Source organism: Triticum aestivum, chromosome 2D (assembly GCF_018294505.1).
Source record: "Triticum aestivum cultivar Chinese Spring chromosome 2D, IWGSC CS RefSeq v2.1, whole genome shotgun sequence".
In the NCBI taxonomy this organism is placed as follows: Eukaryota; Viridiplantae; Streptophyta; class Magnoliopsida; order Poales; family Poaceae; genus Triticum; species Triticum aestivum.
Genome location: NC_057799.1, coordinates 81,439,799 through 81,457,291, shown reverse-complemented (window position 1 = coordinate 81,457,291; position 17,493 = coordinate 81,439,799). Strand labels below are relative to the sequence as shown.

General features: G+C 42.7%; 1 protein-coding gene, 1 long non-coding RNA gene and 1 pseudogene across 2 annotated transcripts in view; 2 read left to right on the top strand and 1 right to left on the bottom strand.

The window, feature by feature from the left end:
- The window catches only part of LOC123051756 (uncharacterized), a 2,630-nt gene extending 913 nt beyond the window's left edge, over positions 1 to 1,717 (top strand). Inside the window, exon 2 of the long non-coding RNA XR_006424257.1 lies at positions 421 to 1,717. This is a non-coding gene — a long non-coding RNA (uncharacterized lncRNA). The remainder of the gene's footprint in view (positions 1 to 420) is intronic.
- The window catches only part of LOC123055673 (aspartic proteinase CDR1-like), a 4,450-nt pseudogene extending 1,678 nt beyond the window's left edge, over positions 1 to 2,772 (bottom strand).
- Positions 2,773 to 10,297: 7,525 nt separating this feature from the next.
- LOC123048840 (protein RICE FLOWERING LOCUS T 1) lies at positions 10,298 to 12,614 on the top strand. Its single transcript, XM_044471864.1, has 4 exons — positions 10,298 to 10,524; positions 10,755 to 10,816; positions 10,931 to 10,971; positions 11,992 to 12,614. Exons 1-4 carry the CDS (start codon positions 10,333 to 10,335, stop codon positions 12,216 to 12,218), a joined length of 522 nt encoding a protein of 173 aa, XP_044327799.1. The 5' UTR covers positions 10,298 to 10,332; the 3' UTR covers positions 12,219 to 12,614.
- Positions 12,615 to 17,493: the final 4,879 nt, after the last annotated feature.

The window sequence follows — 17,493 nt, the reverse complement described above, 5'->3', positions numbered from 1 at the left end:
AAGGGCGGTAGTTCATATTGGATCATAGGACAAGAGATGAGTTTCAAGTGGAAAATTAGATGTCCTAATTTTGTTTTGAGTCCTGAAGATAGCAGTTCAAAGGCTTTTGCTCCTTGTATTTTGCTTACAACACTGTTATGCAATTCAGTATCATAATATTTCAACTAGCAGGCCCAAAAAAAATCTTATCCTTGTGAAATACGACAGATGTCCTGCATATATTACATAAAGTAACATGAAGCAAGTATTTGTTAATTTTGTTCGAGGAGCAAGATACATACCATTGTGTTGCATTGTGCTGTCATGCTGACCATTTAGATTATGCATATGATTAACCTGAATAGCATCGCAAACCAGCAATTCTCCCTAGGTGGATTCCCAGATCTAGGTCATCTAAGTGAAGCATATATTTGTGCACAGGATTTCTGCATGTCTTGTGCCGGCACTGTCGGCTGAATTAAAGAGATATGCAGAGGCACTCTGTCGCCGAGTTGCGGGTGTGGATTTGGAGCCGCTGGAAAATACACAGGTGTGGTTGCGCTTGGTTGATCTGAACAGTGGAAAGACATCGTCCTCATTAAATTACACATGAAGATGCTACCAAGTTGCGTCACAACCTGGACGAATGATGAATTCTCGCACTGTTGCATGCTACTGGAAGACATCACTGTGATTCGGGATTCCTGTGCACCAGACATGTGTGTGGAGGCAATATCCGAATGGACTTGTAGGTAATTGGTGTTTTCCCATAGAACCATTTTTGTTGCATATTTAGTCTATAATTTCAAGTGATTATGAACTTGCTATCACAGGGTACCTTGTTCAAAATTGGGTGAACTGCTCACTGGCTGGATTGTGTTACTGGGTAATGTAGTTGAGTAGCAATTATGAACTGGCTATCACACTGGACCATTTTCTAAAATGTGATGACTTGTTTAGTGCCAGGATGGGGTTAGTGGAGGTTGTAACCATGCTCTTATGAACTGCAAGTACTTGATTTTCAGTTTGCAGGGATGTGTCCCTGTTCGTGGCAACTTAACCGATAAAATCTTCATAAGATAAAGTTTATCTTTCTCACACTGCTCCGGAGAGTATCCGTGGGCTTCTGATGTTGAGAAGGTTGTTTATGTGGAAAAACAATGGGTGCTTTTCCAGTGTGAGTGTAGGATAATGTCAGACCCAAAGTATCTTCTTGTTCTGAATAATTGGTTTGCATTAGGTAATGAGGGTTTCAGTTTTATTTTTCATCTTACTCAAGTCCTTACATGATGATTGAAATAATTGCCTTGCTCTTAAAAATTGATGTTTGAAGATGTTAACCAGCATGTTTGCAACTTCCTTGCATGTTCTTGAGCAATATTTGGACCCATCCTCCCATAAAGCGGTCTGGAGACCCTCGTCCTAATCTTTTTCGTCTGAGGCACGTTACAGGAAGCACTATTACTGAAGACCGAGGGGTCCAACTTTTCTGCCATGTATCATTTGGAAGCACTAGAACTGGAGGCAAAAGTCTGTTGAAATTATTAATAGTAATGCTTGTTGAGTGGTGATCATTTTAGTTTACAATACTCAGTCTTGCCGGTCATATACTGAAAATGATCCTCTCATGATTTTGCCGGTCATATCACTTGACATGTACTGAAAAGTCTGTTATGTTTTGTTTCTAGAAATGTACATGGATTATCCAATTTTAGAGATATGTTTAGTAATGCTTGAAGGGAATGGTTGAATTATCTCATGCACTCAAATATTTTATGGTAGGTATTGCATTTTTTTATAGCTGATGTAGTAGTAGAAGCCAAGATTGTCCCACATAAACAGATATGTACAAAGATGGGGCATCAACGCTGCTGATTTGAGAGAGACTTGGGGTGTTCACTGCAAAAGTCTGGTTTTATATCTACTCTTAAGTGGGGGGTTTCTGTAAAATGTACACTTCAAGGGTGTGGGATCCCTCACCGGAATCTGTGCCTTCCATCTCCAATCCATCGGTCCAGAACTGTTTTTCTATTTTTGCATCACAAGCTCAGCTTCTATTGTAGTTGCTCCCGGCCCATGGACGTGTCGGCGCCGAGCTGCGTGACGAGGGAGAGGTCGCCGCTGTCGAGACCGACGATGCCGTGGACGCCGTCCGGGAAGGCCGCGCCGGCCGTGGAGCAGCCGAAGTTGACCCTTGGCACGAGCAGCTGCGGACGGTCGGGGCACCCCACGCAACCGCCGGGGGCATCGGCGAAGATGAAAGTCTCGGCGGAGAGGAGGCCGGATGTCTGCGAGCCGTCGGCGTAGAAGTGGGCGTACTTGCAGCTGGAGTTGGCACCGCAGGTGCCGTAGAGTGCGTGGCACACGCCGGACTGGCAGGGAACGCGGCGGAACGTCGACGAGGACGACGGGCTGCTGCCGAAAGTGCGACGTTGGTGCATTTAAGCCAGATGAGGCTGCTGCCGGTGTCGACGACGGCGAGCATCCTGGTGGGCGGCGTGCCCGCGTTGACGTACATGAAGTACTCGTACGGCCTGGAGACGACCTCCGACACGGCGCCGTGAGGAGAGTCGCCGGCGTACGAGCGCGCGAGAGCCGAGGCGCGCGCCGTGGAACGCCGCACGGCGGCAAGCAGGCGGGCGTGTGAGGTGAGCGACGGGTCATGGAACGGCGACTGACAGAGTCCCGGTGGATCAACTCCACGGTAAACCCGTCGGTCGCCATGCACCCGCGTAGCCACGCCGTCAGCACGATGCCAACGAGAAGGAGAGCGTGGCATTTCTCACCTGCCATTCGCATCTTGCTGCTGCTGCTAGCTGCACCGTACGATCGATGATAGCGTACTGTAATTAATAGGGGTTAGTGTAACGTAAGCGTAGAGTTGATTGGGGAGAGGAACATGAGGGCAGTTCCCAGTTTCTACTGCTTTTTGCGTGTGAAACTGAAGACTTTGAAGGCAGGAATTAATTCGTGTTAAGAGATGAGGAGCAATTAATTACTTCCATTAAAATTATACTAAATCAGCTATACTTATTTTAAGACGCGGGAAGTACTTGCAATATATTCGAATGATCGGGCACTCGAGGGCACTCGAGATGGAAGGATCACTCGCTGAAGGGTCTACAGTACTTGGGCCGGCCCGTTCACGCACAGTAAATGGAAAAAGAGAAGAGAAAGGAATCAAACACTGGCCTCCTGGTTTAGAGCAAGCACGGCTAGCCACTAGCCTTTGCTTAGGTTAGCGACAGAATAGTAAGGCGAGACTACTTAAGTCCAAACTAGCCGCGGTTTCCACTGTTTCTTCTCCGTATATTCCAGTTTTTTTGGTTTCTTTTCTTTTTTCTTCTCCGTTTTTTTCATTCGTTTCTTCATTTTTTCTATTTTCATTTTTCTTTGGTTTTTTTGTTTTCATTATTTTTGGTTCTGTTTGTTTCTTTCAGTTTATATTCTATTTTTTTATATCAAAAACATTTTTCTAATACATGTTTAGCATTTTTCTAATACAATTTTAAATTTTTAATATATGATCAATATTTTTTCTACACACATTTTTAACTTTTTTAAATGCTTGATTAACATTTTCTAAATGCAATATTAACATTTTATGAATACATGGTCAACATTTTTTTTATAGATTGTTAACAGTTTCTTTTAACATGTGTGATTAAAAAAATTAAATAAAAATATTAACATTTTTAATACAGGGTCAAAAAAATTCTATACACATTTAACATTTTTCAAACGCTTGATTAACATTTTTCAAACACGTGTTCAACTTTTTTTTTCAAATGTAACATTTTTATATACATGATAAAAAATCGTCATTTTTTTATTACATGGTCAACACTTTTTTTCTGTACACAATTTACATTTTCCAAATGCTTGATTAATATTTTTCAAATACTTGTTCAACATTTTTTTTCAAATGCCTGATTAACTTTTTTATATACATGATCAAAAAAAATTCATCATTCTTTTAATACATGATCAACAAATTTTCTATACACGTTCAATAAATTTCAAATACTTGCGCTGACGTGCCTGTGTGGCGTTTTGACCTTAGCCACATGGACAGGAGGGCCCAGCAGGAGTAAGGACCAACCGTACATATTTGCAAAAAAAACCTCAAACTCTAATTTGTTCACAATCACGGTCCCTTTCCTCTTCCCCACCCCTCTCCGGCGAAACCGGCGGCGAGGGACGGCGGCGGCGCTGCTTCGGTGAGAAGCAGAGGTCATCGGCGGCGGTAGTCCGACAACGTCAGCCGCTAGGATGGCACCAAAGACGCTAGAATAATCCATCGCATGTCGTGTCCATCGCCGCGCATGTGCATGCAGAGGCGCTCGCACACCCGCTGGGGACGAGTGAGGCAGCAGGGGTGTTCGTTGTCGCCTTTGGTGTGACCATACCATGACCAGGCGGCGGGGGCGATAGGACTCGTCGGAGCCAAGGAGGAGAAGAGCTGAGGCGGCAGGGATTGGTGGATCAGGCCGCGGGGCACCGAATTTGGCCGGCGACGCAAAGGTTCCAGCGAACGACATCTAGATCGGCGACAGGGGAGTTCATGCGTTCTTCCATGGAGGTTCCTACGCCGGGAGAGTAGGGAGATGAGAGACTAGGAGTGAGGAGGAAGTGAAGGAAGAAACAGGAGGAAAGGGGAACGGGCGGCGATTGGGCGCAGCTGCTACTGTCGTCGGCAGGAGGATGCGAGCTCTGGCTCAAGCTAGTCGTGATGGGAGGCGCACGGGGTCGGGGGCGTGGCACCAACGGTAGTGTCCCCGATGGTAGCGACGACACAAGTGGAGCTACTACTAGCGGTCGAGACGGCACTGCCAAGGTCAGGGCTACACCGAACGACTTCTTACCGTGGCGCTTGACCGCAGACGAGCTTGCGCCGGCACACATGGCGATGGAGCGCTGACATAGAGAAGAGAGTGGGGGAGAAGACCTAGGGACCAGGGATTGAGAAGGAGAAATTTTACAGAGCCCAATTTGCATAAATATCCTATAGCCGTTGGACCTCCTGTCTACCTGGCCAAGGTCAACGCGCAATGCAGGCAGGTCAGCAATGGTCAGAAGAAATTAGGACCTCGGATGAAAAAAGATTTAGAATCCTGACGTGCATTTAAAAAAAATTAGGACCCAATTGCCATTTTTGTGGAAGAATTAAGACTGCGCATGCATTTTATTCTTTTTAGTACCGAAGTGCATCGAATAAAAGCACTTAAAATCGCCATTTCTTATTCGGCGCCCGGAACACTATTCGTATCGTTTTCGTCACTTAATGCACATCCCTTGTTTCCCTAGGAGGTAGGCGGGTTGCCGGCCCATTATCGGCCCCACCATTTTTGGGAACCGTCTAGAAGGTTCCCCTGTTTTTTGGGCGGGGTTTTCTTCATTTTTTTTCAATTGTGAGTTTTTTAATTCACATTAAAAAAATCATGAACTCTTTTCAAACTTGTAAACTTCTTTGTTCAAATTCGTGAACTTGTTTTTTCAAATTTGTGGTCTTTTTTGAAGATCGTAATTTTTCAAATTCATGAACTTTTTTTAAAATTTTGTGTTTTAAAATTTTCATGAACTCTTTTCGAACACGCGAACATTTTTTCAAATTCATGATTTCTTATTTTAATTTTGTTTGTTTTTTCTTTCAAATTCTTGATATTTTTGAATTTAACGGTTTTAAGAGAAATTCAGCGCTCAATGGTCGCGTGGTCAATGATCAACCGAGCAAACGAATGGGGGGGGGGGACCAAGCGAGATGCGTTGCTTGCGTTGTTGGGCCGACCCACGCGGGGGAGCACGTGAGCACTCGTTTTGGCACCGGCGCTATGAGCATTGACTAGGAGGTTGAAAGGATCGTTGCGGTTGACTAGAGGAGGGGTGAATAGGAGACGGCATTTTTTAAAGATTAATTACCATTTTCAGGGATTTATGGATAAAGTAGGTTCTCTACGTACATATCCAACTACATGAACACAACATATGTGACAAGCAAGCTCAAACAATGTAAGGTAGGCAACAATCTAATTAGCTAGCCCACAAGCATATAAAGCAAAATAAAGTGTGGGAAATGAATAACCACAAGTGAGTCAGGACGCAGATTTTATCCTGAAGTTCGCACTTCATTGGGGAAGTGTTAATCTCCTTTGGAGCGGTGCTGGAACACTGGCTCCGGAACGCCACTAAGTGGCTCACCGTATTCTCCTTGAGTCATCCCCAATGGATGAGCCTCGAATCACTCGGGGGTGATCTTGAAGACGACCACTACACATTTGCATATGTCTCTGTAGCACACCACACGCAAGGAAGCTTTCAGGAGAAGCCAACAACTCCAATAAGTGCTGGGGGAGGCCAACGAATGTTGGCCACTTCAATGAAGACGTAGGTCCAACCCACTTCTGCAAGGTGCTTATAGCACCTAAGTTCGATTTGCTTCTAATCTTCAATGCCTTCCGTGAGGACATGAGGACCGTCCCACAGGAAATTGTTCTAAGGACGAACACCGGCTGCAGTTGGAAGGTCAAACTCTAGGATTTTAATGGGAGACTTGCCATCGATCAAGGGTGGACTAGCTTCACCATAGCTCACAAGCTGCAGATCAGGTACTTCCTCACCTTCAAGGTGCAAACTGGCAATAGTTTCAGGGTCATCATCTTCGACCTTTTCGACACTAAGGTGGTGGTATAGTCAGCATGACCCAACACTAGTCATGATCGAAGAGTTGTGACCTCTGATTGTAAGTTTGTCGGTCCTAGTCTGGCAATTGGCAATTATAAGTTCATGTTGCAGGTTGTCATGTCATAAACCAAGATCGTGCTTTACAAGCAATTCATAAGACGTGTTTCATACAGTCTGCCTAACTTCTGGATTGCATTTGGCCTCTGCGCCATCGGCACAACAAATCGTCTAGTGATATATAGTGCTTCTACCCCAAGGAGAGTTACCATAGAGACGAGAGGCAATACGATGAAAAAGGTGGATAATGCAACTCTGGTTGCACCAACATGAATATTTTAAGAGTAAGAAGAACTTGGAATTTTGTTGTCCAGCTGGAACCGAATCAAGGTGGTGTATCCATTGCGGTGGGATGTCAAAGACAAAGGAGGGGGAAGGGGATGCATGGAGACGGAGTAGAGCTCTAGGATTACAATTGTATAGATGGATAGAAATTTTGATTGTCTGTACAATCGGCCCTGAAGCTCCCATGTTCAAGGTTAATGAATTTTGTATGAGAAAGTTCATATCTAGAGTGTTTAGCCCGGCATGATTCAATCAAGCACGGTGGCGATCTGCATATCTGGACAAAAAGTTGCACACAAAGCCACCATGTTCTATATAACAACCGCAATAAAAAGTAGAGTGCAATTAGAAGGTTGGCATGGGAGTGTTGCGTCGTAGAGGCCGGGCTCCATGGAGCCCGTTTTACCAAAGAAAAATCAGAATATACTGAAAAGTTTCAAAAAATATCAAAAACATTTATACAAATACATATGACTGTTCATCAAGCATGTAAAAAATCTCATCAGGTAATTCAGTCATTTGCATGCTACTCAAAAAAGATAAACATCTGGCCCAAAAACACCAAAGATAAAGCCCATTTTTATCTGTGTATTTATCTTTTTTGTATACATTACATGTGAATATATGTGTTTATGAAATTTTATATGTGTATACTACAAATATACATCTGTGTGTATACTTTTTTCAGATTTTTACAGTATGTGAAAATAGTATTTTCGCTGAAAAAAATAAAGAGCTCTGTCGGCCTCTGCTATGCTTTTTCGGTTGGCATGGCCGTTTCCTGGGAGAATAGGAGTGGCAGCGGTCACGGGAGCAGTCGAATCTGGTCAAAACGCCGGAATACGTGCGAGCTAGGGCAGTGATCAGTAGCAGTTTGTAGCTTTGTTATGGTCTCTCAGTCTTCATCTAAAAAAAATTAAAAAAGTTCTCTCAGTCTTTGATTATGCGATGCAATTGCACACAACTATAGATTTGATATAGATGAATCAAGAGCTAAGGTTGCAAGGTGCAAGGTGCAACGATCGCTCTACCTAGAGCCGTCCCTATCGTAACTGAGAACACGTTGGCAGATAAGGTATAGGGTCCAAACACAGCAGGAAAGGTGAGCGAAAAGAGCCGATCATGGAGAGGAGGTTCTTTAGGATGAGGTCCCGTCGATTTCAATCATTGGTCTCAGAAAACTAACCTCAGTCATAAATGCAAAAGCATAAATGCAATTCTGCAATCATAAGTAGTGTACGTTCCTCCACCGCGGTCATACCCCTCCACCGGTAGATTGCCGGCCTCCTCCTTCTCCGCCGGCTTTGCCGGTGAGGGTGTGCGAAGAGGCTCGATCAACCGATGGATTTGTAGTTTCCTCCATCTTGGGGCATTAGGTAGGTCTCCGCTTTTCCGGCGATGGTGGCGGCGGTGTTCAATAATGGCTCCTTCGACTTCTTCTTCGGTCCTGACATGGCGTGTGCCATCGGATCCAGTGATGAGATTGTACGGACATATAGGTCTTCGCGACTTCGGCCCTTCCGGCAATGGTGGCGAAAGTGTTCAATGAAGTCTCGGCGGCGCTGTCCTGCAGAGCAGACAACATGGTTGTGCGTATTGGTTGTCCGGCTCCAGTTCCGACTGATAAAGGTTGGCCAGCCTCGGCCATGTGAGGGCGCGTGTGAGATTTTCGTTCCACGACTCCGTCTGGCCAGATATGGGGCGTTCTGCATGCCCTCTTTGATGTTTTCTTCTCCGGGGCAGTGATTTGCTACATAGATCATGGCTGGCCGCGGCGTCTTCTGGTCTACATCGATGACTTCTCGGCCATTGCTTTTACAAGCTCCTGACAAGTTTGATAGGCCCAGAGGTGGCAACGAGTTTTGCTCACGGTGCCCCGTTGATGGATGCAGGAGGAACAAATTTTTTTACGCCCCTAATGATTTTGGCGTATTTTTAAATTTTTGTAAGGGTATTTTCCAAGGGCATGTGCTACTTAACATATGGCTTTTGGCATTTTCACGAAAAAAGTAATGTTGTATTAGAACTTACTTTGCACAGAAGCCTTTAAGAAAGATCTCTGATTAGAATTCTCTAAGAAATGCAGATATATTTTTTCTATTTGAAATAGAATTGTGTTTTCATGATTGAAAACCATGAATACATTTCATGGTCCCCGCAAAAAGAAGAAGAACGCATTTCATGTTATAATTTGTATGGATGCAGAAGTTTGCGTAAGTTTATTGCCTTATGTATCGGAACGGTAGAAAACAAACATGTCGAATTATGCCGGCGTTTTGTAAATTACTCAGGTGGTCACATTTTTTCCAATAAGTTATGCATGAGTTTTCATGTACCATAGCCATTCGTTGCTTTTAGAGGATGGAATACTTCCTTCCTCCGGGTTGCCGTCTATCAGTTAATGTTGCCATATTTTTTAGTTTTGTGGGACAAACTGAAGAGCTGTTCGAAGAAGGCATCGAAGCATCAGCTGCACATGCCACTTCCAAAGGTGCATGAGCTCATGGGCACAAACCTCATGCTGGAATATGTTCTCAACAGTAGTGATTCTCTGTTTGTACATGTGCATGTTAAGCATTATCACTCTTCATAGCTGTATGTTAGATCCAACAAATTAATGAACTATATTTTTTTTACAAATGTGGATGAAGAAGAAAATGATATACTGACAAACACTACCACCGAGAGCAATATTAAACATGCATAGATAAAAGCAACAAATTGAAAGGCCTAAATATCACATATGTTTTGTCCATTTGTACATGTCTACTCCCTGTCAGAGTTAAATTTAATAAGTATAACAGCACTCAATAATATATATAACCGGTTGTTCGCTGTAAAGAACCAAACAGATCGTAACTTACGTATAAGTACTATATCAAGCACCGGGGCCTGATCGACACCGAGCTAGCCAAGTAATATATCGTCAATTGCCAATGATACCATGTAAAGTCAGAAGTAGAGATCTCCCTCGTGGAATGTGATGCATAGAAGAACAAAAGATATATAATTCCATATAACTGATATGGAAAGGATATATGCGATTCCCAAACACTTGTTACATATGCTCTTATCGCGAGAAGGAGAGATGGCGCTGAGAACACTAGCAAGACGAAGGAATAATGTCTAAAATGCTGACAAGTAGAAGGGCATCTTGTCGAAAGTAGATCAACATAGTGATATTCTAATTATTAGAACGCGAGTCACACGTGCATGTGTGTGTCATCTTAGAGCTCTCTCAAAGACTATAAATAGTCCCCAACCCCATGTAATTTCTCAAGCTTTTGTAGTTCAATAGTGTATACACTTGCTCTGAGACTCCAAAATATTATGGCGAATGACTCCTTGACAAGGGCACAGATAGTTGGAGATGTTCTAGACCCATTTGTTAGCTCGGTGCCTCTAACTGTGATGTATGATGGGAGGCCTGTGTTCAATGGCATGGAGTTTCGCTCGCCAGCAGTCTCTCTGAAACCCAACGTTGACATAGGCGGTGATGATTTTCGTGTGGCCTATACTCTAGTAAGCCTACCACTTTGAACCCGAAAGAGTACTCCATTGATGGTAGGCCATACGTGTATGGCCATAGTATGAACTTGAGAGAGTTTGGGAGACTAATGGCTTCACCAAACAAGCTCGTTGTTGCATGTTGCTTGAACTTGTTTGTTGGTAGCCCAATCCAAATTATAGCTAGGTTATTTTTTATCCCCTAACATGTTGACCATGTGCTTGTGTAATTGTAAATCAAATAGGTTATGGTGGATCCTGATGCGCCTAATCCCAGCAACCCAACCCTGAGGGAGTACCTGCACTGGTAAGCCATTACTCTTACATGTGTTGTCATATTTTACCGCATGCACGTTTTTGTTGGGCCACAACTATATGTTGATGGACTGCTCTAATTTTATTTTATTTTGGGTATGCGCAGGATGGTGACTGATATCCCATCATCAACAAACGATAGCTTTGGTGAGTACATCAAAATTACTTTTCCTAATGCTCAGGTTTTCATTCAAGCTTCTTGCCAAACGGTCCATATTAGGTACTAGTATCTCAGGTGGTGTTCCATAGTGATGCTCGAGCTTATACTTAGTGCTTAAACTGGGATATTGTATATTATGATATATGATTTTTTTACTTCTCATCTTAATATGTGATACACCTTAGTTAACAAAGCAGTAGATCTGTACAGTGTGTATCAGATGATGTTAAATCAAAATATTGCAATATGTGGCTTAACTAAAAGTGAGTTCAAACGCTTATTATTAAAACATAAATTTAATGATTTCATCTTTAGGATGTATGAATTGTATTGCTTTGTGATCATATTTGTAAAAGTATGATGCAAGGAAAATGGTTTCTTATTTACTGCAAAATATTTATCACATCAACTAGTGCAATGTTGCAATGGTTGCATAAGGTACTCGTGAAATGCTGCTGAAAAATATATTCTCTGCAAATAATTTGAGAGGTCTTTGTCATGTTGTTCAATTTTTCAGTACTTAATTACTCGTCAATATTGTTTTACACATATGTATATTCAGTACCATGTGACTTTGCCAAATTAGCTTACATTGGTTTTTCTACATGGCAAAACACACAATGTTGCAATATAGCAACTGCCATTTTAATGCTCAAATAATACAACATTTTATGATAGACCTTACGTACTTGACGTTCATTTTCTGTGATTACAAGTAACCAACTACCAACTCGCCCATGTTAATTAGGGTAGGAAGAGAAAAAATCTGGCATGTACTTCAATCAGTGAACAAAATAATACATGTACGCCCTTGAACCGCTTTATAGTTGCTATTTTCCACATATCCCACCTTACTGCAAAATAGTACTACAAATTAATGATGCCAAGAAAGGACACAAATACAGTAAAACCCACAAAAGCACATGCTATTTATTCCATTTTCCGGGGAAAGCGCACGCTTAACAGTTAACTTATCTGAATTCCCTTACTCTTTGATGAACTGGCAGGAAAAGAGGTCGTGCCATACGAGAGCCCAAGCCCTACCATGGGCATCCACCGCATGGTGCTGGTTCTGTACCAGCAGCTGGGGCGGGGGACGGTGTTCGCGCCGCAGGCACGCCAGAGCTTCAACTCGCGCAGCTTCGCACGCCGCTTCAACCTCGGCAAGCCCGTCGCTGCCGTGTACTTCAACTGCCAGCGTCCCACGGGCACCGGTGGGAGGAGGTTCACCTGATCTGTCAAACTGATCGACCAGCAATGATCCTCGGCCCAGCCGACGGCAATGCTTGAGCTCACCGGTACCTGATACATATATCTAGAGAAGCTGGAATAAATGTACCGGAAGGTTCATGTCTGATCTATCTAACTGGTTGATCAGCCATGGCCCAGCTCGAAGGCAGTTAGTTAAGCTCGAGCTTTGCCGGTACTTATGTCTGCGTGCTTACTAATACGTACACACATGATAGCCGCATCACACGGTACTTAGCTAGAAGAGTTGGAATAAAGTACCTGTGTTTGTACTTGTAGGCTCTTAAGTAAGGTGCCTTTGCAAGGATGCGTTGCTACTGTTCAATAAGGAATGTGACATTATGCCACACCTTGGTAATGAGATATGTGCGGTTGGTTGTTCTGATCTTCAGGTTGAGCAAAATTATGTTGTATTTTTGTGAGTTAAATTAGAACAACCATGAGCATAATGTTGGCCGATATAGAGATCAAAGTGATGACAGATGCACATTATACCTCTATCGTGCCACAAAAAATTGAAATCAAATTTTGGTCCAAAGAGTGTGAATTGTTCACACCAAATATGAACTTGGTACGTACGATCTACCAGTATATTTTTCCTTATTTGTTTCTCATGGTGTGCATTGAATTTATTTCTGGACTCATGCATGGCAAAACTTCTCGAAGATTCGCGTCTCGAGATGTAGTTTGGCGCTTAAATTCCTTGGGAGGCGCTGATGCGATGTTCTAACAAAAATCCTTGGTCGAAATGTTCTTTGATGGGATGATGGTGGTGCTTCATGCATCATTCCCTTCATGGGGGACATTATCTTGGAGCCGATATAGGTGTGAGACCGGTGGCTGGCGGCTTGACCATATGGAGGACATATTAGTTTCTGTAGATCCGTTGGCATTGCAACTCGGGTGGCAGAGAAACTGATGTTAGTGGGGCTATGTTGCATTACAAACTTCTACGTCGATTATTCGACTTCATTTGGTTCTCTCCGGGCACCCCACTCACTGGGGGAGAAACGAAGCTCCGATGTCACAGGACGACATGGCAGTGGCGATGAATTGCGATGAGTGGTTTGGTGGGTGGTGTTCTCCAATTGTTGCAACAGGCTTTGTCAGTGGCAAGCTCTTGGCAATATCTCCTATGAGGCCCGTCGCTGAAAAACAGTATTCTGCCTTGTCCTTGTGTCGGCTCACTATTTGGTTGGGAGCAACATGGTTGTTGTGTGTCTATTGCAGTATTCGGTGTGTATGGTTTTCTTCTTTTGTGAGGATGAAATCTATGGATCTCGAGAGGCGACGTGTGATGAGATGATCATGTTTGTTGGTGGCCGGACAAATGTATGTTCTCAGCATGTGCCGAGCAGCGTGCTGATGGCCATGCATGTCAGGGTGGTATCATATCTTTAGATGAGTTGTAATCATGATTTTTGCTCGGGTTTCCTCTTATTAAACGGGCAACACTTTTCGTCTTTGGTTTTGCTAATTCTCTATCGCTTGAGAATTGTCTATTTCTCGACATATGTCGTGAGCCATCGATCCAACATTGATATGTGTGTGTTCCCACATTTTGAACTATGAGAACATGTTCTAAATCTTTTTGTATTAGACCAAAAAGAAATACTAGAAGGCAAAGAAGATTTTCTTAGGTTTGTATGAACAAGAAATAATATTTTTCTCATTCGACTGATCCATAGACAGACCCCTCCAGCTTATTTAACACATAGATAGGTAAACTGGCCCCTATGGCTTCAAAATTCGTTTTTTTTTTGTGTGTGGCAAATGCTGGGGTCAGTAAGTGGAGACATCCTCATGGAAACATCTTCCATTTCCCTTAGCAAAGATCTCCCGCTGCTATTCTCCGTGACACCACTATCCGGCTGCTATATTGTGACTGGAAAAGTCGCCAACTGACATCGATATGCAAGGTCTTCTTCTTCCTCAGCCGGCTGCTGCTGGCTGCGTGGAATATGTCTTGCGATGAGGCCATGCATCGTTATTCGTTCGTGACAGCATGCATCCGACCAGGTATTTTGCTCCATGCAGCCTGCATTGTTGCATCTTTGACTGCGTGTGGAATAACATGCAACATCAAATTCCCTTCAGCAGGATGTTGCTCCTCCCGGTCAAATTCCCCGACTCCTCGTGTCGCTAGTCAATTAGCGCACTGAAATTGGAATTGGAGTGTTGCGATTGAGATGTTTGCGGTCGCCGCGGCCGATGTTTTGGAGCCCGAACAGGCAATGTGGAAAGTTGGTACTAGCTTTCGAAAGGTTCGTGTTGTCCCACCCACTTGATGAGTAGCTTGTGGGCAGTGTGGTCACTGGCCATCACGAGGATCACTTGTTTCAAGCTACAAGAAGCTAATTAAGGAGCACGAGTTCTGCGTGCGATTCTGCGTGCCCGGCTATCGATCGACGACGCGTATCAGATGCTGTGGAACATGATGGCTGGTGGAGACGTTGAGTGGCAGTGGATGTTTGTTTCATGTTGAAGCTCCCCTAAGTACGTGCTTGCCTTTTGTATTTGGTTCAGGCTGGCAGTACTCAGTACGCACATCCACTTTAGCTTAGATAACAATTGTTGTATGCATTGTAGATCGATTGTTCTACAGTTCTTGGTTCAGAAAAAAAATTGTCGTATGCTCTATGTGCTTGTATGTAGGGCAAGCATAGGTATACCTATAGCGGTAATAATAATAATAATAATCTAAGTATAAGTTTCAAAACAAGAATATTAGTGAAAAATTAAAGCTAAGATAACCACAACTATGTTCATAGACTTCAAAGTGTATGCCTATATGTATACATATATACAGTAAGCAAAACCGGTGCTCTCATAGAGCTTACAATAACCACTATCCATTTCTCTGACAAGTATTTCCGGACTATATTTCTTAAGAACTTATGTACACTAAGTAGCTTAAATTTTGTAGTATTTTTCTTAAGAACTTATGTACTATATTTCGTAAGATTTTTTTCATCCACTCAAACCGATTGACAAAATCCGGTGCAATCAAATAAACATTGGTACAATGACATGGAATCTTGCCTTTTCCTAAGTCAACTTTCATTAAATTTGATCAAGTTTACAGAGAAATGTATCTACAACCTCGATTAATTGTAAGATTCATCATAAATGTGTGTGCATATTATATATATTTAATGATGTAAAATACTATCATATTTTATGCCTTCTTTAGTTTACAGGAATTTTGTAGGAATTCTACACTATATGATTTCTGTAGGAAAAATTGTTTTAGAGCACTTTGATTTGCATGTATAGAATTATATTCTCATACATGATTAATTCCTATCCTCCATATTTCAGAGGAAAAGGAGCATTAGCTTAGACTCAATGAAAAAAACATATCCAATGAGAAACCAAATGACATCTCTTTTCTTTATCTCTATCACTAGCATATATGCTCGTGTGTTGCAACGAGAAAGAAAATTAGTGTGTCCATCAAAACATTCATCAGCGCGTAATACGCCCGACGATGGCAGGTAGGCGGACTCCGAGATGTAGACTTATTTATCTCGTAAAAACACAAATTGAATTAATAGTCCAATCCTTAGATTTCGTAAGAGTTAATTTGAAAGACAAATTTGGCAGCTGACAGGTAGGCGCACACCAAGATAGACTTGTTTCTCTCGTAAAAAAAAAATCAAAAATCGGATTAAGACTTTAGGAGAAATAATTCTAAAGATAAATGTGTCTTTCTCTTTGGACTCTGAAAGGATTTATTAAATGCAAGGAAGCCGCAGGACAACCATTGTGTTTTGCTAGGGTGAAATGGCCCTGACCACCATGGATTTTCATGAAATCTCTTATTGGCACAAACTTGTTAGCCATCGGTAAATTTAAATTCTTCATTTTCCCTAGCCACACAGACGAATTTAATTTTTTTTCGTTTCGCTCAAGTAAACGGAACCCACACCGCATCCTCTGTTTGTTGATGGCTCAACTTTTTAATTCTTGTTACTCTTAGGCATATATAAATTGGTGGAATTTAGTGTAAAGGAGTGATGTGGGATTATTAATTGGTAAAGAATTTTATCTTTTTGCATCCAAGTCCAAGGAGCTCGTGTCAGATGGAGGCCCAGCCGAGCGACAACATACAAAGCATTTTTTTCATCTATATAAAATGAAATGATTTTTTACCACCTACATATGAACGGACCGAAAAAAATCCAAGAAATGGCGCCGTTTTTTACTATTTCTTTGAAATAGCCATTCTTTACTAATAGAGAAGAAGATATAGATAGGATTTAAGTTACTCCCTCCGTTTTTTAGTCTGCATATACAATTTTTGTGAGATCAAACTTTATAAATTGGACCCTGATAAGTGCCATACGTATGGCACGAAGCAATTTCGCCCTAACTTTTTTTATGGCAACTTTAGTTACCCGAGGATTGCCATTTTAGTTGTGAAGCATCGCAACTTTCTGTTTGATGACAAGTTTTAGTTTTTTCTGGGTTTTTTTCGGATGGCAATTTTAGTTGTAAAAACGTGAGGGCGATTTTACTTCATGCCACACGTGTGGCACTTATCACTTGGGTATAAACTTGACCAACTTTATATAAAAAAATCAACATTCACAAAAGGAAATAAATATCATGAAATCAATTTTCATACTATATAACTTTAATAATGTAGTTGCTGATATACTTTTAATATAAATTTTGTTGATTTTTGCGTAGTTTGACTTGAAACAAATTTTATACACGGATTAACAAGAAGCAGACGGAGTGCATACCATCTCACTTGTTTTATTCCTATTATATTATTGTCCTATGAATGGGAAGAGACTGTATACATTTTGTAGGTGTAGAGAAGTTTGGTTTAAGAAAACAAACTTGAACTCTTCAATGCTTTGGCAGCTACCAACCACTAAGAAGAAGAAAACTTGGCAGCTCCAACATTCTGGCTGGACAAATGGGCTGAAGCCTGGAACAACGCCAGGTTCGCGAAAGCTCAACGCCGAAAAGGACAGCGGCGAGGTGTGGGGCAGAACCAAGGTGAAGACAGCCAACCAGAGCGTCGTCCGCTTCAGTCTCCGCTCTCCGGCACCAGCCGCAGCCAGCCACCAGGCGCAGCCGCGGCACGTCTGGCTCCCGCGGCCTCCCTCCCCCCTATCCAATCCACCCATCCATCCGCTCCCCTGCGCTCCACACCCTCCGCTTGATTCCCTTCCCGTCCCGGCCCGTCCACCCCGCCAACACCACCCACCACCCACCGACGCAGAGGCAGCCACCTCGCTCCCTCC

Excerpts from the sequence above, each read along its gene's own strand:
- LOC123048840 (XM_044471864.1), top strand. The coding sequence starts at position 10,333 with ATGGCGAATGACTCCTTGACAAGGGCACAGATAGTTGGAGATGTTCTA. Across the intron at positions 10,525-10,754 it reads TTCGTGTGGCCTATACTCTA|GTTATGGTGGATCCTGATGC; the intron begins GTAAGCCTACCA and ends TAAATCAAATAG. Across the intron at positions 10,972-11,991 it reads ATCAACAAACGATAGCTTTG|GAAAAGAGGTCGTGCCATAC; the intron begins GTGAGTACATCA and ends ATGAACTGGCAG.